This window comes from Mustela putorius, unplaced genomic scaffold (assembly GCF_011764305.1).
Source record: "Mustela putorius furo isolate JIRA1106 unplaced genomic scaffold, ASM1176430v1.1 tig00537248_pilon_pilon_pilon, whole genome shotgun sequence".
Lineage (NCBI taxonomy): Eukaryota > Metazoa > Chordata > Mammalia > Carnivora > Mustelidae > Mustela > Mustela putorius.
The window spans coordinates 5998337-6021636 of NW_025422387.1; the positions used below are offsets into that span (position 1 = coordinate 5998337).

At 41.8% G+C, this 23300-nt stretch overlaps 1 protein-coding gene across 8 annotated transcripts in view; it reads left to right on the forward strand.

Moving 5' to 3' along the window:
• Nucleotides 1–39: 39 nt before the first annotated feature.
• Nucleotides 40–23300, forward strand: part of RAD9B (RAD9 checkpoint clamp component B) — a 35762-nt gene continuing 12501 nt past the window's right edge. The window contains exons 1-8 of one of the 8 annotated variants that reach the window (XM_013056527.2): nt 40–193; nt 2076–2146; nt 3304–3456; nt 5586–5700; nt 14842–14941; nt 18175–18281; nt 22689–22795; nt 22878–22942. In XM_013056527.2, coding sequence (XP_012911981.1) covers nt 157–193; nt 2076–2146; nt 3304–3456; nt 5586–5700; nt 14842–14941; nt 18175–18281; nt 22689–22795; nt 22878–22942 — 755 coding nt within the window. In that variant the 5' untranslated portion in view covers nt 40–156. Of the gene's footprint in view, nt 194–583; nt 1151–2075; nt 2147–3303; nt 3457–5585; nt 5701–14841; nt 14942–18174; nt 18282–22688; nt 22796–22877; nt 22943–23300 lie in introns of those variants that run through there. The other 7 variants (XM_013056526.2, XM_045073709.1, XM_045073708.1 and 4 more) reach the window with 7 other exon arrangements.

The window sequence follows — 23300 nt, forward strand, 5'->3', positions numbered from 1 at the left end:
TCCTTGGGAAATGGTGGCCGGGGGGGGGGGGGGGGGGGGCGCGGGGGGGGAAGGAGTAAGATCTCGAAGCCTCGAAAAGAGCGGGCGACATCCGGGCATCTGGGGGCCGTCGAGCAGAGGCGTGCCTTGGAGCGCGGCTTGTTAGGGGCCGCGGCCATGCTGAAGTGCGGGATGAGCGGCACTCAGGTGAAAGGTGGAGCGACTTTCTTGCCTTCCTATGTAGAAAAGGGAAAGAAAAAAAAAAAAAAAAGGGCGATTGAGAGCGAGCGAGCGAGAGAGACCTTATAAGGTTCATGGGGGCGATTTCCCCCTTGTCCGTTATGTGTAGGGGTTGGCAACACAAGGCCCGGCCGTGAACCACCGCCACCCACCCAGGCTCCTAGTAGCTTCCGAGGGGAGGAAGAGGGCCTATCGGCTTTGATTAATGCGTAGTATTTATTGTCTTCAGTGTCCGTGAAATGAACCTGCACCATTGGAACAGAGATTTGGAATGCGGGCCTCAAACGCAGAATGATAAGGACTGCGTGAGGAGGAGTTGGGGGGGGGGGGAAAGAGGCTTGAACAGTTCAAGTATTTTAGTCCCACGAGGAAAGCATCAGACTGGTTTTTATTCCGGATTCTACCATTTTTCGATGTAGGACCTGGGACGATTCACTGAATCACTGTGGGGGCTGCGTTTCCTCGTCTGTAAAAACGAGAATAATGACAGCATTTTCGTCATAGGGCTTGTAGGGCTGAAACAGATGAAACGGGCATGTAAAGAGCTCAGTAATAGACGGGACGGCGCAGGAACTGTGCTGTGTTGTCGATGGTGCTTACACATCAGTTACCCCAGAAAGTCTCTGTTTAAGAGAAGAACGGTTTCCCCCAGATTGTAACGTGGAAGTGACCGTAGAAGGGCGTCTTGTGTCGTGGTTAGCTTCCTCCGGGTTGAGGCCATCCGTGGCACGGTAGTAATGAATAGGAAAGGGAAGCACAAGCTCCCGGCTGTTACAGGTTCTCAGTGTTCTAGAACTTCTCTAGCAGTGTATATAGCGCAGTTCTCAATAAACAAATATTTGTATGATTTGCTTTTCCTCCTGGACAGGGCTCAAAGCTCTGGGAGGGCAGGATCCATTCCTGTCCTGTTCATTGCTCTGCCCGCATGGCGGTGGGTTGTACTTGGAACATAGTAGGAGATCGGCATCAGGCAGCTCCAGGAAAAAGTGTTGAATAGGAAGTGGTAAAAAGGGAGAAATGCCTCTAACCTCCCCCCTACCCCGGCCCCCTTCATTCTATCTCAATTTCAGGCTGGCATCCCCAATTCACACGCTTCTGATTCTTAAGCATTATGATTTGATTTTATGTTCTGGAATCTTTTCTTTTTTTCTACTGTTCTGTAGATTGATGTGGCCATCCATTTTATCTGTCTGTTTGGGAGACAGAAAGAGAGGCAGAGTTCATGCTGAGCATAGAGCCCAACAGTATCCTCTATCTGCCACATTTTGTACTTATTCATAATTGTTAAGAATATTAATACTGTTATATCAGATTAGACAGATATGTCACCCAGCCTAGCCTCTCTTCCTTACACGGCATCCGAGTGTGTTTGGTGGGAAGATCTGGCATCTTGCACGTTAACCTCAAATATCAGAGATGCCTCTTGAATGCCTCTAATTTCTCTGTGTTGACCTTGTCACCCGTGAAGTTATTAAATTCCTTCAAATCCGTCCATGCTCTGTTTTCACACTTCTTTTTTGGGAGGGGATAGGAGGCAGGTAATATATGTATTTAAACCAAGTCTAAAAATATGTTAGTATGGAAATTGGCTTGCCACAGTAGCTCCATGCAGATATACAGAAAGGAAGAGTGTGCAATTTATCATTTTGCACACACTGTAAATTTATTGAGCTCTTACTATATGTCTTACATTTTGTCAAGAGTATTATGTATTTAAAACAATTTTTAGCATTGGTCTATAAAACACTGTTCTTTGTGCATTAAAACTTGAGTCCTATGAATGCTGAAGTAGTCCTATGATTTGTATTTATTGTTTGAGGAAAGAATATAAGCAGTACCTTTCTTTTTCTCCGTAGTATTTGGAAAAGCAATCCAAGCTCTATCACGAATCAGTGACGAGCTGTGGCTAGACCCATCTGAAAAAGGTGTAAGTAAGATATACCATCTATTAAGGCAAAAGAAGATGTTTAAAGTCCAGACTGAATGTTAATTTGGAAACCCAGAAATTGTAATTATTCCTTTCACTGTTCATCTTTATTTGACATATCTGAATACACTGAAAGCATATTATAAAACTCATGCAGAGAAACACATGAGATTTAAATCAGATCTTGCAAACTGATCGTCAAGAGGCTAGATATGTTTTGTGGGATTGCACTCATTTTTTAAATTTTTTATTTTTTTTAAAGATTATATTTATTTATTTGGCAGACTGAGATCACAAGTATGCAGAGAGGCAGGCAGAGAGAGGAGGAAGCAGGCTCCCTGCTGGGCTCTGGGATCATGACCTGAACCATAGGCAGAGGCTTAACCCACTGAGCCACCCAGGAGGCCCGTGCACTCAATTTTTTTTTTTTTTAAGATTATATTTATTTAACAGAGAGAAAGAGAGAGAGAGAGAGACAGTGAGAGAGGGAACAAAGCAAGGGGAGTGGGAGAGGGAGAAGCAGGCTTCCCGTTGAGCAGGGAGCCCGATGAGAGACTTGATCCCAGAACCCTGGGATCATGACCAGAGCCGAAGGCAGACGCTTAAGGACTGAGCCACCCAGGCGCCCCAAATGAAAAAATTTCCTAAGCTTAGAAATGGGGAAGGTCCACGTAAAGATCTGAGTTTCTTTCTTCTCTTAAAAACTTAGATCTGACAGTTTGAGGCCAGCATTCCCAGGTGGCAGTTGTCGGCTGGCACTGACTGCTGGTTTCTCACTTTAGATAAGGCAAGAGATTGTCATTTTGCGGCCATCTTCTTACCCCCTTTTAAATTGCCTTTTGCCAACTTATATTGCATTAAAGTTAAAGGCATTTACAACTTTACAATTTCAACATGTAAGATTTTAGAGGTAATACTTACATGTTTTCAGTATAGATGTGTATCCATGTATGGAGATGTATGCGAATTCAATATACAATGATGACACAACCCATTTAAAATTTATAATAATTCATATGTATAAGGTAGTCCATGTAATGCAGTTACCATCCCACAAGCCTTATTTGAACACATTTAATTGCAGTCTTAAACAATATAGAATTTTTTAAATTAATCATTTAAAAAAAGTTTTTTCCTTAATACCTCTTATTTTTCAGCTTGCTCTAAGATCTGTGAATTCTTGTCGGTCAGCATACGGATGTGTCCTCTTTTCTCCTCTGTTTTTTCAACATTATCAATGGTCAACCTCAGTGAAAGTAAATGAGAATGATTCGAAAACATCAAATTTAAATTGCAAATTGGGAATGAAGGTAAATATAAGAGTCCCTGGTTTTCTCTGGTATTGTAGAAATTTTTATTACACAGGACATAACATCTATTCTGCATTTAAACATGGTTTAAAAGGCATGCAGGACTCCCCAATGTTTATAGCAGCTATGTCCACAATAGCCCAACTATGGAAAGAGCCCAGACGTCCATTGACAGATGAATTGGTAAAGAAGATGTGGTATATATGTACAATGGAATATTGGAATATTACTCAGCCATCAAAAAATTAAATTAAGCCACCTTGGTGGCTCAGTGGGTTAAGGCTCTGCCTTTGGCTCAGGTATGATCTCAGGGTCCTGGGATCGAGCCCCGCATCTGGCTCTCTGCTCAGCGGGGAGCCTGCTTTCTCCTGTCTCTCTGCCTACTCGTGATCTTTCTCTCTGTCAAAGAAATAAATGAAATCTTTTTTAAAAAATGAAATCTTGGGGCGCCTGGGTGGCTCTGTGGGTTAAGCTGCTGCCTTCGGCTCAGGTCATGATCTCAGGGTCCTGGAATCGAGCCCCGCGTCGGGCTCTCTGCTCAGAAGGGAGCCTGCTTCCCTCTCTCTCTCTCTCTGCCTGCCTCTCTGCCTACTTGTGATCTCTGTCTGTCAAATAAATAAATAAAATCTTTAAAAAAAAAATGAAATCTTACCATTTGCAATGACAAGGATGGGATCAGAGGGTATTATGCTAAGTGAAATAAGTCAACCACAGAAAGACAATTATATGATTTCGCTCATATGTAGAATTTAAGAAATGAAACAGGATCAAAGGGGAAAGAATGAAAAAATAAAATAAGATGAAATCAGGGAGACAAACCATGGGGTGCCTGGGTGGCTCAGTGGGTTAAAACCTCTGCCTTCAGCTCAGGTCATGATCTCAGGGTCCTGGGATCGAGCCCCGCATCAGACTCTCTGCTCAATAGAGAGACTGCTTCCCCCTCTCTCTCTGCCTGCCTCTCTGCCTACTTGTGATCTCTGTCTGTCAAATAAATAAATAAAATCTTTAAAAAAAAAAAAAAGAAATCAGGGAGACACCATAAAGGACTCTCTCTCTCTCTCCTTTTAAAGATTTTATTTATTTGAGAGAGAGAGAGAGAGCACGAGCATGAGCAGGGTGAGGGTCAGAGGGAGAAGCAGACTCCTTGCTGAGCAGGGAGCCCAATGCAGGGCTCCACCCCAGGACCTTAGGATCATGACCTGAGGCAAAGGCAGATGCTTAACTGATGGAGCCGTCCAGGTGCCCCAGGAGACTCTTAACTATAGGAAACAAACTGAGGGTTGCTGGAGGGAAGGTGGCTGGGGGTTTGTGGTAACTGGGCGATGGGCATTAAGGAGGCACATGATATAACGAGCACTGGGTGTTACATGTAACTAACTGATGACTCATCAAACTCTACCTGTGAAATTCATATTATACTATGTTAATTAATTGAATTTATTTTTAAAAATTTTTTGAAAGATTCTATTTATTTATATGACAGACAAAGAGAGATCACAAGTAGGCAGAGAGACAGGCAGAGAGAGAGGAGGAAGCAGGCTCCCTGCTGAGCGGAGAGCCGGATGCGGGACGCCATCCCAGGACCCTGAGACCATGACCTGAGCTGAAGGCAGATGCTTGACCATCTGAGCCACCCAGCCACCCCTAATTAATTGAATTTAATTAAAAAAAAAAGAGAGAGAGAAAAACAGTGTTAAAAGAAGGGGAAAATACCTTCTGAACCTAGAAAAGAAATTAATATTGGCTATTCTCTTTTTCTTTCTTTCTTTCTTTTTTTTTTTTTTTTTGAAAGATTTTATTTATCTGGCAGGCAGAGAGAGAGGAGGAAGCAGGCTCCATGCTGAGCAGAGAGCCCAATGCGGGGCTCGATCCCAGGACCTTGGGATCATGACCTGAGCCGAAAGCAGAGGCTTTAACCCACTCAGCCACCCAGGCACCCCATTGGCTATTTTATTTTTAAGGTTGACATTACATAGTCACATAGTTCAAAACAGAAATAGAAATTTAAAAATATTTTTTAAAAAAAGCATGTAGGCCAAACTCTTCTTTGTACATACTCTTCTTTTGTTAGTTAAACTAACCAAAACCGTATTAAGTATGTGCTGTTCTATGTTGTATTTGTGTTACAGTCAATTCTGCCCATCTTTAGATGTCTGAATTCCCTCGAAAGAAATGTAGAGAATTGCAGAATTTTCACCAGATCCGATCAGTGCAAAGTCGTCATTCAGTTCTTTTGCAGACATGGTAGGTGTCATTAAAGCTAGTTTAAAGCACTGTGTGGGTTTTTTTTTTTTTTTTTTTTTTTTTTTTTTTTTTTTTTTTAGTATTTTTTATGTTTGGAGTATTCAAAGTGCAAATTAAGACTTTTCACTGCATTCCTGCTTAGAATCTGGTTTTGTGGTAGAGCCGTTTAAGTACTTGAAAAGTATTATCTTACGTCTCCGTAGAAGTTTTACAAAGTAATTGGTAATAACTTTTTCCTTTTCTGACTTGTCAGCGGCACAAGCTTTGCCTGCATACAAACCACTTTTTTTTTTAATGTCCACTTTAATTCAAATAATAGGTGTTTCTAAAATTAACTGGCTACTTGACGATATTCTGTGAGAGTGCCTTGGTAACAGTGTTCTTTAGTAAGAACAGAAAGGAATAATGGCAGCCTGTATCGGAAGTCAGATAGTCAGATAACCCTGGATCTGGCAGGCAGATAGTCCCGTATCTGGGACCGAAAGAAGTGTGTTAACACCCCCAGGGTCACAGAACTAGTAAGTCCCCGAGCCTGGCTTTGAGTCGAGCCCCACTAATAGGAGAAAGAACCTTTATACATTCTCTCTGTCACACCAAACTGTAAATCACATTTCCTGCCTTATAGCCTTGCCGGGTAGATATTCAAATGTTTTACTCACAAGACATTTACATGCTTGAGTATCTCTAGCATGATGGTTAAGAGCATGAATTCTGGAGGGCACAAGGTCTGGGGCAGGATCCTGTCCTGTCCTTTCCTTGCTGCTACTTTGGGCAGATTATTTAACTTCTGCGTGCCTCATTTGCCCCAGATGTAAAATGGGGATCATGTTCATCCCAGCATTCTTGGGTTTTTGTAAGGATTCAGTGAGTTATAGGAAGTTAGAGTTCTACAGTGTTAAAAAAAATGCCTGGCACATTTTCTAAGTGTTAGCTCTAGTTACAACTTTTATAACTGCTGCTATTTTATTTGAAGTTAGCAGGTAGAATTGAATGCTTTAAAAAAGCCCATTCCTGGAGCGCCTTGCTGGCTCAGTCGTTAAACATCTGCCTTTGGCTCAGGTCATGGTCCCAGGGTGCTGGGATCGAGCCCTGCATTGGGCTCTCTGCTCGGTGAGAAGTTTGCTTCTCTCTCTCCCATTCACCCTGCTTGTGTTCCCTCTCTGTCAAATAAATAAAATCTTAAAAAAAAAAAAAAAAAAGCTCATGCTTGTGATATTATAAGTCCAAATCTTTTTTTTTTTTTTAAGATTTTATTTATTTATTTGACAGAGAGAGAGAGATCATAAGTAGGCAGAGGCAGGCAGAGATGGGGGGGGGGGAAGCAGGCTCCCTGCTGAGCAGAGAGCCCAACGCGGAGCTCGATCCCAGGACCCCGGGATCATGACCCGAGCTGAAGGCAGAGGCTTCAACCCACTGAGCCACCCAGGCGCCCCCCAAATCTTTTTTTGTAGTGGAACCGTCTTCTGGAAGGTTGTGATAGTGTTACAATGATCTTATATCTGTTACTTTGCCTGACAGTTATCTTAATATTTTAAGTTCATATTCTATTATATTCTTCAATTTTTTCCCTGCAAAATATCAATGATTTAATATGATTTCCCCCCTTCTTTGAATTTTAGTTTGCATAATAGCAGAATCACATAAAGAGCATAATTAAAAGCTTAGCAGGCCTTGACATCACAGACTTGGGTGCCCATTCCCCTATATTTCTTTCTTTCTTTTTTTTTTTTTAAAGATTTTTTATTTATTTGACAGAGAGAGATCACAGGTAGGTAGAGAGGCTGGCAGAGAGAGAGAGAGAGAGAGAGGGAAGCAGGCTCCCTGCTAAGCAGAGAGCCTGATGTGGGACTCGATCCCAGGACCCTGAGACCATGACCTGAGCTGAAGGCAGTGGCTTAACCCACTGAGCCACCCAGGCACCCCTCTTTTCTTTTTTTAAGATTTTATTTATTTGGGGTGCCTGGGTGGCTCAGTCTTTAAGCGTCTGCCTTTGGCTCAGGTCATGATCCCAGGTCCTGGGATTGAGCCCCCCATTGGGCTCCCTGTTTGGTAGGAAGCCTGCTTCTCCCTCTACCATTCCCCTGCTTGTGTTCCCTCTCTCGCTGTCTGTCTCTCTCTGTAAAAACAAAAGCAAACAAAAAAACAAACAAAATCCTTAAAAAAATAAAGATTTAATTTATTTATTTGATAGAGAGAGTACAAACAAGGGAGCAGCAAGGGGAGGGAGAAGCAAGCTCGCGCGGAACAAGGAGCCCGATGTGGGGCTTGATCCCAGGATCCTGGGATCTTGACCTGAGCTGAAGGTAGTTGCTTAACCGACTGAGCTCCCCAGGTGCCCCTCTTCTATATTTCTTATTTGCTTGTGAAAATACATAAGCTTTGTCAAGGCAAATTGAACAAACTTTTTAGGATCTCAGAAAGTAAGAGAGTTTTATTCGAGCCCAAGTTAGGACAACTGCTCAGGAAACACTTTTCACAGGGAAGAGGGTGCTCCAGAGGATGAACAATTTCTAGAGGCTTATGTATATTTTTACATCTTGTAAAAGCTGAAAAAGTTACAGATGAGCATGTAGGCAGGCATCACGAGTTTCATCGTAAAGGAGCGCGGGGAGCAGGAGCATTGATTGAGATGCCGCAGGGACAAGATGGTTTTCCTTTAGGTCACTCACAAAGCAGATGGACTTTGCATATGTGGCGGGCAATACATCAGGCTTTTGGTTCGAACAAAGTTTACATACAGTCATGTGAACTTAGGGAGAAATCTAAGATGGCCTGCCTTGTGTATCGGGCCTTTAGAGAGTTTTTCTCTAATAAGTTCTCCGAACTCACATTTTCTTTTCTGGAAATAGGGATAATCTTACCTGCCCTCACCTTCCGGGGTTGTTGTGAATGGGAAGCAGGATTGTCAGTGCGAAGCAGAGCATGGTGTCTGGCTCGGAGAGAGGACTACGTAGTCTGTGATTGCTGCTGTTACCGTGACCCTCATCACTTATTTCCAGCTAGATTTTAAACAGCCCATTTTTCAGTTTCTGAAGACTCTCTCAAGTGCCTTGATTATGTCTAATGTCTAATACATATTTGTGATTGGTTGGTTTTTAATAGCTTTTGTAGGCAAGCTGAAGGAGTTAGGATGCTTTGAGTTGCAAGTAACAGAAAAAAACCCACACAGAAAACCCAACTCAAACTGACTTTAATAATTAGGAGGAATGTCAGCTCGTGTAATGAAAAGTTCGAAATTAGGTCATAGACATGGTTTGACCCAGGCTGCCGCAGCTGCTACTGCTTTTCCTCCTTCCTCTCTCTCTCTCTCTCCCTCCCTTCTTCCCTCCCTCCCTTCCAAGATTTTATTTATTTACTTGAGAGAGAGAGAGAGATCACAAGCAGGCAGAGAGGCAGGCAGGCAGAGAGAGAGAGAGAGAAGCAGACTCCCCACTGAGCAGAGAGCCCTACGAAGGGTTCGATCCCATGACTCCCGGGTCATGACCTGTGCTGAAGGCAGAGGCTTAACCGACTGAGTCATCCAGGCGCCTCTTTCCTTTTCTTTTTAAAATTCACTCAATTCTGCTTTCCTCCATGTGATTTACCCTAAGGCCAGCTTCTGTTATAGACTTTCAAAGCTAAGGCTTTCTGCAGCAGCAGCCAGTGGGAGTGAGAGACTTACTTCACGTATCCAGTGAACAAAAGCGCTTGGCTTTGCCCTAACTGCACCAACTTACATTAATCCTAGTGGACAGGGCATTGCCATCTCTAAGTGCAGTGTCTGGTTCAAATTTAATTGCAGAGGGCATAAGATTACCCCAATTTGATTTGCACCAATGAGGGCCTATCAGGGATGCTGGAAGTAGAGTTAATCAATCCCCCCTGAAACTCAGGATTGCTACGAAACGGGGAAGGGCCCATTCAGGAGGGAAGGGGACCAGAGGACGTGGATGCTGGTACGTAACTGGTGTGGTTATAGTTTCCAAAACTGTATACACATGGCAGATTATGCTTGTCATTTTGTATCTAGAACCTGGTGGGGAAACACGGTTCAAATTTAGTTGAGAAAAATCACCTGGGTAGAGAGAGCTCATAAGCTGCTAGAGATACATGTTTGGGATTTGGGAAGGAATTAAGGACAGTGATGTAAATTTGGCGCTCTTTACTGATAGAAGACAATTGAAAAAACACGAGCTACTAAAAAAGACTAACGTCTCTAAATCTGACCACGAAAAGTTTCCAGAACAGTGATTTCTTGAATTGTTTAGCATCTACGAGTAGGAGACAATGATTGGTATCATCAAGAACCAAGACACACCTGAAATATTTATTTTACTAATAATTCCACCAATTCTCCATACTTTTTTTGCACTGGCCCTAGAGTTGGTGCAGATGAGTTCCTGAGCTCCTGAAGAACACTCGGATATACGCCACATGCTAACGTGTCCCATGTCCCGTGCTGGCTCAAGGGGACAGCACTCCAGCAGAGAGGCGCAGAGGAGGGGAGAGCCCTGGGCTACTGGGTGAAAATAAAACTTTGATTTATATGCTTGTGTTAATGAAGTGATGTCAAGAAGGCTGGCCTCCCACTTCAGGGTTTCAAGTTTTTGTCCAAGGGCCTTCTACAGATGCGCTAATGACTTTAAACTCGCTTAACAGTGAACTTCTAGGGATCGGGTCCTATTTGAATAACTTACAAGATTTTTGAAGGATCACTCACCTCCACAATTCTAAACCCTACAAATGTCACATCTCCAGAATAATGGTCGTTTCTTAGCCATACCCCTTCAGGTTTGCAAGAGTTCTCTGGACCCATTGAGGGAAGTTCCAAATTGAGCTCATGAAGTGGCAAGTAGAATTCTCTCCTAGCATCGGGAGGCCCATGGCCAGGAGCAGATGGCGTGAGACATTACCACTCGGAATGATCCGTGACCTGGCTGCTGGGCCCCAAACTGTTGTTACCGGTCTGGGAGATGATAAGGAGCTTATGCCAGAATTTAAGCCAAACGTATGACTAAGCATTTGCTTTAGTTCAGCTGTTGTTGTTTTTATCCTTTTTTCTTCTTCTTTTTTTCTTTTTGAGAGGGAGGGAGGGAGAAAGAGACAATGAACAAGTGGCTGGGAGGGGCAGAGAGAGAGAGAGAGAGAGAGAGAGAGGCAGACTCTGTTGAACAGGGACTCCAATGTGGAGCTCGATCCCAGGACCCTGAGATCACAACCCGAGCCAAAGGCAGATGCTTAACCAACTGAGCCACCCAGGCACCCCCTTTTTTTCTTTTTTTTAAAGTGGGCTCCCGGGGCGCCTGGGTGGCTCAGTTGGTTAAGCCGCTGCCTTCGGCTCAGGTCATGATCTCAGGGTCCTGGGATCGAGTCCCACATCGGGCTCTCTGCTCAGCAGGGGGCCTGCTTCCCTTCCTCTCTCTCTGTGATCTCTTCCCTTCCTCTCTCCTACTGTCATCTCTCTCTGTCAAATAAATAAATAAAATATTAAAAAAAAAAAAAAAAAAAAAGTGGGCTCCCCTCCCAGCATGGAGCCCAGTGTGGGGCTTGAACTCACAACTTTGACATCAAGATCTGAGCTGAGATCAATTTGGACGCGTAACAGACTGAGCCACCAAGCACCCAGTTGTTGTTTTTCACAGTAAGATTTTCTCAATGAAAATCATTTCTCATTCTAACGCAGAACTCCTCATCTCGTTACAATCCAGTACTTTGCGCAGCGCAAGATAAAGTTCATAAATGACCTGAGGAGAAAACAGGGCTTCTAAATGTTTACCTCACTTGCAGCCTATCAAGGAAAGTTATTAAACTAGAAGACTAGAAAAACCGCAGTGAAGAGGTACATGCTTTAAAAAGAGTATAGTGGAGACACCTGGGTGGCTCAGTGGGTTAAAGCCTCTGTCTTCAGCTCAGGTCATGATTCCAGGGTTCTGGAATTGAGCCCCACATCCGGCTCTCTGCTCAGCAGGGAGCCTGCCTCTCTGCCTATTTGTGATCTCCCTCTGCCAAATAAATAAATAAAATATTTTTTAAAAAAGTATAGTGGATGGCTTCTGGGTGGCTCAGTCGGTTAAGTGTCTGACTCTTGATCTGAGCTCAGGGTCTTGATCTCAAGGTCATGAGTTCAAGCCCCATGTGGGCTCTGTGCCCAGCGTGGAACCTATTTTAAAAAAGTAAGATAAAGAGGGTTCAGTGGATGTTCTTTGGACCAGAGATTCAAAGGAGAGAAAGGTGGAGAGGGAAGGCATTGTGGTTAGGGGCACCACAACTGGGTGAGTTTCCAGTAGGTGGAAACTCCTGGAGGAGGGAGCAGGATGGAGCAGGGTGAGCAAAGGTATAGGTTGAAAGTGTTTGGCACTTGTCTATAAGGAAAAAGGAGAAGACAGCAAGTGGCAAGAAAAGGAGCATCAGGAATGACAAAGAAATTAGACATTCTCTGCTTGGACATCTTTGGCAATGCCAGTATTCACTTCAGTGAAATATTTTGAGGTATGTTCTAGAGGTTTGATCGTGCTGTATATACCAAGGCTGTGTTGGAAGAATACTGGAGAAACTGGTAACAGTGGTTCCCTCTGTGGAGGATACGGGGAGGGGGGCGGGCAGGAGTCAGGGCCGGGGGGTGACTGACTTTCCACTGTCTGCTCTTTGGTACCTTTTGAAATTTAGACCACAAGCATCCAATACCCGTTGCTCCAAAAGTAACTTGAAAATAGTTTTTAAAACAGGGTAAGTTGTGCCAACTTTTGAGCTTTGTGTCTTCCCAAAATGGAAATCACAGTAATTCCTCACAGTGCCATGCTCTTTGTAGTATATCCAAAAATTTATGGAGGAGTGCAAAGGTGTAGTAGGTTGGATATGTCATTCAGTGTTCCAAATTCCTATCCCCACCCTGCAAACCCTCCCCATTTAGCCAGGGGAAAAGCCAGAGATCTTACAATGGTCAGTAAGGTCCTACACGGGTTGGAAGCCCTCTGCCCAGCAAGCTTCTTCTGCAGATATCATATTGCTTGCTCCTCCTCCAAGTCTTTACTCAGATGGCTTCATTTCCATGAGGTCTTCCTTGACCTCCTATTTAAAACTGTATCTACTCGGGCACCTGGGTGGTTCACTTGGTAGAATGACTACCTTTGGCTCGGGTCATGATCGCGGAGGCCCATGATGGAGTCGCGCATCGGGCTCCCTGCTCGGCAGGGAGCCGCCTCCTCCCTTTGACCCTCTCCCTTCTCATGCTCTCTCTCTCTCATTCTCTCTCTCTCTCTCAAATAAACAGATAAATAAGAAATAAAAAAATTGCTATCTACCATGACTGGCACCCCCTAATGCCCTTTCTGCTTTGCTTTTTTCCTGTGGCCTTTGTTACGACGTGACCTATCAATTATTATACTTATTTATTTTCTTATTGTCCATCTCCCCTCCCTAGAAGGTAAGCTCTGTGAGGATAGAGATTTTTGTCTAATTGGTGCTTTGCTAATCCCTAGCTCCGAAAATTGTCCCCGTGTAGTAGATTACCAAACAAGTGCTCACAAATTATTTGCTGCTCCTCACCCTTCAGAAGCCGGAGTCTGTTCCCCCAGCTGGCATGTTGGCTGGCCGTGGGCTTGCTTTATCAATTAAATAGAAGCGATTTTGTGTGAGTTCCAAGCCTAGGCCTTAAGAGGCCTGGCAGCTTCCCCCGTGAAGGCAGGAAACTTTCCCTCAGCATGAGAACAAGTGCTGCACAGTAGACTTCTGGAGGATTAAGACCATGTGGTGGGAAGCCTCAGCCTTCCCAGCAGTCTCGGCTGTGCCGGTTGTCCTGCGGAGGCCCTAGACATGAAGGTGAAGCCATCCAAGATTTCCAGGCACTGCCAAGCCAGCTGAAACCAGAACTACTCAGCTGAATTGTGAGAAATAACAAATATTTGTTATTTCGAGCCACTTAAGTTTTGGAGTGAGTTGTTTTCCAGCAAAAGCTAACTAATGCAGCTTTGTGCATAGTAGGTGGTGAGTAAATTCTTAACAAAATTAATAAATGTTGCCATTATTAATTTTGTGTCAAAAAAAATAATCCAGGAGTACCTGGGTGGCTCAGCTGCTTAGGCGTCCAACTCTTGATTTCAGCTCAGATCGTGATCTTTGGGGTTGTGGGACTGAGTCTTGGGTTGGGCTCATGCACTGGGCATGGAGCCTGCTTGGGATTCTCTCTCTCTCCCTCTCCTCGTCCTCCTCAAAAGAAAAAAAAAAAATCCAAGTTAGATGAGAAATATTTCTAGTGAGTCCTTTTGATTCCTACCACAACATTAATATGCTGTAGAAAGTTAAGTCCATTTGGATTTTATTACATGGGCTATATATTCAAACTTAGACTCACATTCTACCGACCCTTGTTAAAATGGCCTTGTAAAAGTCAGCCTCGCCGAGCTACAGGTTCCTCTTCTGAGACTAAGTGCCTACCCCATAGGGATATTGTGATGACCATAGGTAATGTGTGTAGAATGCGTACTACAGTTGCTGGCACGTAGAGCCATAGCTGCTATGACTATGCACTCTTCCCCTCATCCTCCCCTCAGAGGAAAAGAATTCACAGACCAGATGTTCCTTCATCATTACCAGAAATCCAGATATAGCAGACCTGGATGAAAGGTAGTGAAAGAGAATGATAGCTACATGAACTGTAGTGGGCAATCACTATTTGACATACAGTTTGAGAAATAACCGTATTTCAGGGGCGCCTGGGTGGCTCAGTGGGTTAAGCTGCTGCCTTTGGCTCAGGTCATGATCTCAGGGTCCTGGAATCGAGTCACACCTCGGGCTCTCTGCTCAGCAGGGAGCCTGCTTCCCTCTCTCTCTGCCTGCCTCTCTGTCTACTGTGATCTCTCTCTGTCAAATAAATACATAAAATCTTAAAAAAAAGAAAAGAAAAGAAAAGAAAAAATAACCGTATTTCAGAAGAACTTGGGAGCTCTACTGCCGGATTTGTCCGGGGATATGGCATGTTGCATAGTGTCCACTAGGGGGCGATAAACACATTTCATAAAATAGTACTCCTTCAAGCTACAGGCACCTGCCAGACAGGAAATGTTTCTTTAATTTTATTATTTTAACGTGGCTATGAAACTTATACTTTTTAAATAGTTTACATCACACTTAAAATGATTAACGGATTGCTTTATTCTTTTTAAGGTATTAGAAGAACTCATAATGTGTGTTTTCAGGAAAGTCAGCCCTTGCAAGTTATTTTTGAAAAGAGTATGTGTTCTAATACACTAGTTATTCAACCAAGGTAATGAATTTTCTGGTGTTTTCTTCTTTTTCTGAGTATAATGTGGGAGCAGAGTAAATAATTAATGCCTTTAATTAAAATTTGAAGTCAGTTACATTTTTTAAAAAAGCTAACATTAAATTAAAAAAAAGCTAACATTTGACTTGGAAAAATCTCCTTACAAGGTCAAGAGGAAACCCTGAGAAAGATAATAGTAGATAATGTAATTTATTAGTGGTAGCAATATGATTTAGTGGCAAGAAAGTTCTAAAAATATTCCATTAGTGGCTTTCTACATTGATACCAAGAGAAAAATATATTACCTAATAATACTTTGCATTTATATATTGCCTTCTGTCTGAGTCATGAAACACACAACGCAAGGAAACATTAACATTTTTAATGTAAACTGATTTACCCCAAGTGTTTGCATTTTTTCTTTAGAGAATGAGTTAGGTACATTTGTCAGTAAAAGTGCACCCAATTATTCAGTTAAGCTGTAGCATTAAACATTAATTACTTTGTGAACCAAAGATATTTTATCCTTATTGTGTTTTAAGTTACATAAGCCATACATGCTCCTTGTAATACATCTAGAATTTATAGAGGGTTGTAAAGATAAAAAATGAAAACTTTTTCTCCTCTACCTGTCTTCTCTCTCCCACTTGGCAGAGGTACCATCAATCAGCAATTTGGTGTATATCCTTGTGCATCTTCTTCCATATATAGCCAATTTCCCTGTAACTCACCCTCTCCCTATAGCTATGGATAGTTTTCTTTCTCTCTTCCTTCTTCTCTCCTCTCACATTTATATTATTTATGAGACACATACATGTCATTTTTTTCACAGAAAATGTCCTATTATTATTATTTGGCAACTTGCTTTTTTAAGTTTCTGTGTCAGTTCACTTAAATCAATCTTATTGTTTGGAATGATTGTATAATTTTTTCATTGTATGAACCATAATTTAGTTACCCATTATCCTATTAGTGAAAAAGTAGGTTGCTTCCAGCTTTTTGCCACACACAAAAAGTGTATTAGTTGCCTATTTCTGTGGAACAAATTTCCCCCAAACTCAGAGCTTTAAGAAACCAGACATTGATTACTTCATGGTTATATGTATGGCTTAACTGGGTATCTGGTTCAAGGTGTTTCATGAAGTTGAAGTCAAGCTATCAGCTAGGGCTGTGGTCTCATCTGAACGCTGGACTTGGTTGGGGATTTGCTCCCACATGCACTGACATGGCTGTGGAGAGGTCTCAGAAGATTAACTTCCAAGCTGACTAGTCAGGTTGGTGGTAGGCCTCAGTTCCTCACCACACAGGCCTCTCTGTGCACTCTCTGATTATCATCACAAAATGGCCACTGGATCAGAAAGACAGAGAGTTGATTGAGATGACCGATTGAGAGAGAGAATTCACAAACGGAAGCCAAAGTTTTTAAAAATTTTTTTAAAAGATTTTATTTATTTATTTGACAGAGAGAGAAATCACAAGTAGGCAGAGAGGAGGCAGGTGGGGGGCGGGGAGCAGGCTCCCTGCTGAGCAGAGAGCCCGATGTGGGGCTTCATCCCAGGACCCTGAGATCATGACCTGAGCCAAAGGCAGAGACTTAACCCACTGAGCCACCCAGGTGCCCCTAAGCCAAAGTCTTTTTATAACCTAATCTCAGAACTGACATATCATCAGTTCTGCCATTTTCATTGTTAGAAGTGACTTGGTAAGTTAAGCCCACACTCAGGGGCAGAGGATTGTGGGAAGGCATGAGTACCAGGAGATCACTGTGGGGCCACCTTATAAGCTTAACACAGAGTCCTAGAAATGAAATCACTGGGTCAAAGGCTTACCAAATTTTAAATTTGACTACCAAATTACTATCTTAAATGTTGTGTCCATTTACATTCCCACCAGAAGTGTAGGGGAGTCCTTTCAAGTAACATACATGATCAATCTTTAAAATTTTCGTTAAGTTGACAGGTAGAATAGGTAGAAAATTGAATTATTAGATGTCCATTTTGTTGTGTTGATTCCTTGGGAGCTTGAACTTATTTTCATATGTTTATTAATGATTGTATTTTTCTTCCTTTTTGAATTGCACATTTATGTTGTAATTTTTTTGTATCAGGTTATTTGGTATCTTATAAAACACCACCCCCATAACACTGGAAGAGTTCCTAGATGAATCTGGTAGGTGTTCCTGACATTTTGGCCTCAAGAAACACAGCTGAGCTAATGTCTAGCATCAGGTTAACGTCAATATTACATACATTCTAAGAATCTCATTTTTATCTGACAACACTTCAATTTCATAAGTAGCCCAGATCTTGTAATAAAGATAAGCTAATTAAAAATGGGCATTGGGTGCCTGTGTGGCTCAGTTGTTGGGCATCTGCCTTTGGCTTGAGTTGTGATCTCAGGGTCTTGGGATCAAGCCCCGCATCGGGCTCTGCACTCAGCGGGGAGCCTGCTTCCTCCTCTCTCCCACTCCCTTGTGTTCCCTCTCTTGCTGTGTCTCTCTCTGTCAACTAAATAAAATTAAAATCTTTTTAAAAATGGGCAAAGGATTTGAATGGATCATTTGCCAAAGAAGATATACAAATGGTTGAAAAGCACGTGAAAATGCGCTCAACTTATTTAGTAGATAGGGAAATACAAGTTAAAGAACTTTAAATCTGTGAAGTACTGTATGTGAATTCTTTATCAATACAACTATTTTGAAAAAGGGAGCCCAGGATAAAAGGGCATTCGGGATGTCAAGACAACCTTGAAAGTAATAGGTAATAATAATCTAGGGCAAGTAACAAATGGAAAGAAAATATAAGTAGCGGGCTGCTCATAAACCTCTACCCCTCACCTGCGTCTCCAGCATGGTTCCACCCGGTTCTATCTGAACAGCAATGTTTTCTGGTACCTCCCTCAGGAGTATGATTGCAAGCCATTACAAATATATATGGGGTATATAAAACCATGGAATTGAAGACATTCCTTCCAGTGTCTGGTTTATTCCATAGCTTTCACATGTCTTACTAAGAATATATTTTACTATTCTCTTGGCCTTCAAATGAATTTTAAAATATGCTAAAAATATTGCAGCTCATACAGAAAAAAGAAGATAGGTTTTTTTGGGGGTAAATTTTTTAAAAATCTCAGCTGATTAACCTTGTTTATTTCCAGATTAAAGATCCAAGTCCCATTTAATAAGGTTCTTTCTTCTTGCTTTTCAAGCAACATAATACTTTTCTTTACATTTGTAGAGTGCTCGCTGAGGCCGTTGTTCTTTTTACATCAAGTCAAGAAGAAGTTACTCTTGCTGTTACCCCACTCAGTGTTTGCCTTAAGAGTTCCAGTGACGAACCAATGGGTAAGGACTACATCTGTTGTGGCTCTTGGATAGCATGTCACTCCCCGGGTTTCTTGATGACTGACCATACAGTGAACATTGGTGGCATAACATTTATTCTTGTCTAACGAGCAATAAAGGGGTGTCTGGGTAGCTCAGTGGGTTAAAGCCTCTGCCTTCGGCTCAGGTCATGATCCCAGGGTCCTGGGATCGAGCCCCACATGGGGCTCTCTGCTCAGTGGGGATCCTGCTTCCCTCTCCCTCTCTGCCTGCTTGTGATCTCTCTCGATCTGTGTAAAATAAATAAGTAAGATCTTAAAAAAAAAAAAAAAGAGCAGTAAGATGTAGAAAGATTATTAAAATTTTTAAGAGATCCAGGAAATGGAATATAATCAATAATTAAAATATTTGGCCTTGAAATTCAGGTTATTTTAAAATTAGGAGAATTGTTACTGAGAAAAGTATATTTTCAGTTAAGATTTTTAAGGTCTGGTTTTCATTTTTTTTTTTTTAAGTTTATGTGTTTATATTTTAGTAATCTCTACACCCGACATGGGGCTTGAACTCATGACCCCAAGATCAAGAGTTGCATGCTCTTCCAAATGAGCCAGCCAGACACCCGTTTTTCATCTTTTATCACCCTTTGTGTTTATCATAAAGAAAAATTAAGAGGCCAGCAATCCAATTGGGATTATCTTTAATCACATAAGAAAAAGTAGCTTTGAACTAGAGATGTAAGATATTCCAGATGGCAAATATACATGGCAGAAAATCCAAATACTTCTTAAGTCAGCTCTTCCAAGTTACCTAGATTGAGTGGAGATAAGACATGATGAATTTTTTAAAATTTTTAAAAGGAGATTTATTTTGAGAGAGAAGGAGAGTGTGAGCAGGGGGATGGAGAGGGGGGGTAGAGAATTTTAGGCAGACTCTCGACTGACTGGAGAGCCTGATGCAGGGCTCGATCCCAGGACCCCAAGATCATGACCCAAACCAAAATCAAGAGTTGGCTTTTCAACCAACTGAACCGTCCGGGTGTCCCTCCATGTTTGTTTGTTTGTTTTTATTTTTCTAAATGGTTTCCATTTATGAATTCATGTGATCTTTGTAACACCTGTGATTTAGGTCTATTATTATGACCATTTTCTGTGTGAGGCACGAAGAGACTCAGTGACTTGTCTGGTGTCACACAGTAAGTGTGGATTATCTGAACATAGGCTCCAAGGCACAGGCTCATTACCACTGTGCCATTATTGCTTCTTTCTAGTCTTAGCTAACATTGTTTTTTGACACTCAGAAGTGCATGATCTAGAAAATATATGCTTGGCTAGTGAAAGGGTCTGTTTTGTATTCCATAATGCCATCTCTGAATAAAGATGGCCATTTAGTAACCAGAAGACATTGTCCCTTGTGAGCAGCTTTTTTTTTTTTTTAAATTTTTTTTTTATTTGACAGTCAGAGATCACAAGTAGGCAGAAAGGCAGGCAGAGAGAGAAAGGGGAAAGCAGGCTCCCTGCCTAGCAGAGAGCCTGATGCAGGGCTTGATCCCAGGACCCTGAGATCATGAGCTGAGCTGAAGGCAGAGGCTTTAACCCACTGAGCCACCCAGGTACCCCTGTGAGCAGCTTTCTAATGAGCAGTTATAGTTATGGTTGACTGGGGACTCAATGTCTATTTTTGAAACTCCTCTATGCCAGTACACTGGAAGTGACATGAACCTCCTTGTTTGATAGGAATGATTTCTGGGGTAGTGTTTGGTCCTTAAAAAATATATACTGTTTATCTTTTGTTCTTATACTTATATTAATCTGTGTTCATTGAAGAAAATAAAGACACAAAATAAGCACTAATTTAAAAAAAGTCACCTGAAATCTCACTATCCAGAGGTAAGGTCTTTTAATAGTTTGGGACATCTTCTGTACTTCAGATCTAGTACCAGAAGATTGGTAGAGTAAAGATAATGAAATACTATGAAGCTATCAAAAGTAATTCAATTTAAAAAATGGGCAGATTGGGATGCCTGGGTGGTGCAGTCAGTTAGCATCTGACTCTTGATTTCAGCTCAGGTTGTAATCTCAGGGTCATGGGATCAAGACTATGTCGGGCACTCAGAGCGGAGTCTGCTTAAGATTCTTTCTCCCTCTGATCCTGCCTCCAGCTCTCTCTTTTCACTCTTTCTCTCTCTCAAATCAATCAATAAATAAATTTTTTTAAATGGGCAGAGTACTTGAATATTCATCTTTCCAAAGAATGTATACAGATGGGCACAGATGCATGAAAAGATGCTCAACATCACTCATCAGCAGGGAAATGCAAATCAAAACCACAAGGAAGATGTGAGGGCCATGTGCCTGAAACACCAGTCACCCCGTAGACAGCCAGGATTGATTCAGCTGATCTGGCTGCTAGGCGGGTATCCCCCTAGTGAGTGGGGAACCTCACCACTCCATGTGTGTCCCTCCCAAAGCTGTGCTCTCAGAGGACAACCTTCCCAATAGGGGAAGACTATTCTTTGGTCAAGGGTATATGAATAGCTGTGCTTCCCTGCTAGTCTTCAAGCAAACTCTCAAGGTCCATTTGCGGGAGATTGTAGGGTAGCCAAGCATCCAAGAATCCAGACATATCCAAGTGAGGTGCTGCATGTGGTAGTCTGCCTTTCTTTAAAGAGAAAAAAAAAAAACACACCACAACGAGATATCATCTTATACCTGTCAGAATGGCTAAGATCAAAAACGTAAGAAATAATGAGTGTTGGTGAGAATGTGGAGAAAAAGGAACCCTTGTGCACTGTTGGAGGGAATGTAAATTGGTGTAGCCACTATGGAAAACAGTATGGAGGTTCCTCAAAAAATTAAAAATAGAAATATCATATGATCCAATAATTCCACTACTGCATGTTTACCCAGAGAAAATGAAAACACTGATTTGAAAAGTTATATGCACCCCTGTGTTCAATAGCCAGGATATGGAAGCAACCCAAACCCACCATAGACAGATGGATAAAGAAGATGTGGTATATATATAATGTAATATTACTCAGTCATAAAAAAGAATGAAACCTTGCCATTTGCAACAACATGGATGGACCTAAAGGACATAATGCTAGGGGCGCCTGGGTGGCTCAGGTGGCCTGACTATGGCTCAGGTCATGATCTCAGGGTCCTGGGATCGAGCCTGCATCAGTCTCCCTGCTCAAGGGGGAGTCAGCTTGTCCTCCCTCTGCCTCCCCCCACCTCATTTGCACATGCCCTCTCTCTCTCAAATAAATAAATCAAATCTTCTTTAAAAAGAATATAATGCTAAATGCAATAAGTCAATCAGAAAAAGACACCTTATGATTTCACTCATACGTGGAATTTAAGAAACAAAACAAATGAACAAAGAAAAAGAGACAAGGGTGCCTGGGTGGCTCAGTGGGTTAAGCTGCTGCCTTCGGCTCAGGTCATGATCTCAGGGTCCTGGGATCGAGCCTCGGGCTCTCTGCTCAGCAGGGAGCCTGCTTCCTCCTCTCTCTCTCTGCCTGCCTCTCTGCCTACTTGTGATCCCTCTCTTTGTCAAATAAATAAGTAAAAATCTTTAAAAAAAAAAAAGAAAAGAAAAAGAGACAAGCATTCTCTTAAATACAGAGAACAAACTAGTGCTTGGCAGAGGGGGGATGGATGAAATAGATAAAACGGATTAAGAGCAATTTATCTTGATGCATACTGAGAAATATAAAGAGTTGTTGAATTTTTATATTATGTACCTGAAACTAACACTGTATGTGAACTGCACTTCAATTAGAAAAGAAAGAAAATGAGAAAAAGGTAGAAAAATGATTCGTGTGTGTGTCTTTCTGAGCGTGTATACCAAACATTTTTGTAGTGAAAAACTCCAAATAATTTATTCTTATGTTTCTGTGGGTTGATGGGGCTCAGCTAGATGGTTCGTACTTGGGAGTCTCATGCAATTGCAGTTAGATAGTGGCTGGGTCTGGAATCATCTGAATCCATCCAAGATGGCACACTGACATGGCTGATAATTGATGCTGGGAGCACAGCTGGGCTGTTAGCCGGAGTGACTACACACATATGGCCTCTTCATTAACCTGGCCTTCCTATAGCATGAACTCGGCATGGTGGCCAAGTTCTAACAGTGAGTGTTGTAGGGTAGAGGAAGTGGACGGAGGATAGAGGAAGTGGAAGTTGCCAGTCTCTTAAGTCCCGGGCTCAGAAACCAGTCCCAGGTCATTTATAGCACCATATCTTAGTCAGAGAACCCAACTACCCAAATTTAAGGGGAGGGAACACAGACAAAGAACCCATTTCTCAGTGAAGGAGTGTCAATTTTTTTTTTTAATCTACCACTTACAGTTATATTTTAATATTAAAATTTAACAAGTACCCCTGGAACTAATCCTATTCCTTCTTTTCCTATAATGTTGAACAGATTTGACCAATTCTGTGTACAGTGAAATGTTTGTTGGCCCGGAAGAGTTTGACTTCTTTCAAATTGGAGTTGATACTGAAATAACATTCTGTTTCAAAGAATTGAAGGTAAACAAAAATTTGTGTCATACCTTCGCTGGTAGTTTTTTAAATGAAGATTCCAACTATTTTTCTTCTTTTTCTCTTTCAGGGAATGCTGACATTTTCAGAAGCTACACATGCTCCTATAGCCATTCATTTTGATTTTCCTGGGAAGTAAGTCCTTGGAAACTTTTCTGAGTTCCTTCCTTCCTCTCTCCCCTCCTTTTGTTATATATCAATAATAAAACCCTTTGGATCACTTTGAAATTAATTCATACCTTAAGAATTCCTTAACTTTACTAGCAACACTTACCAAATGGAGATTTTGAAAGATGCCACATGTGACATTTTTAAATTGGTAATTGAGAAAGATACATTCTGCAGAGTGAAAACATTTATAAATTTGACATGGTGCTAAATTAATTGCCTAATTATAAAATTAAACATGGCTTAAATGAGTCTAATTTTTATGAAACTATGATATTTCATTTCAGAACTAAAATTTCAGAGATTGGGTTAGGATAGATGCACT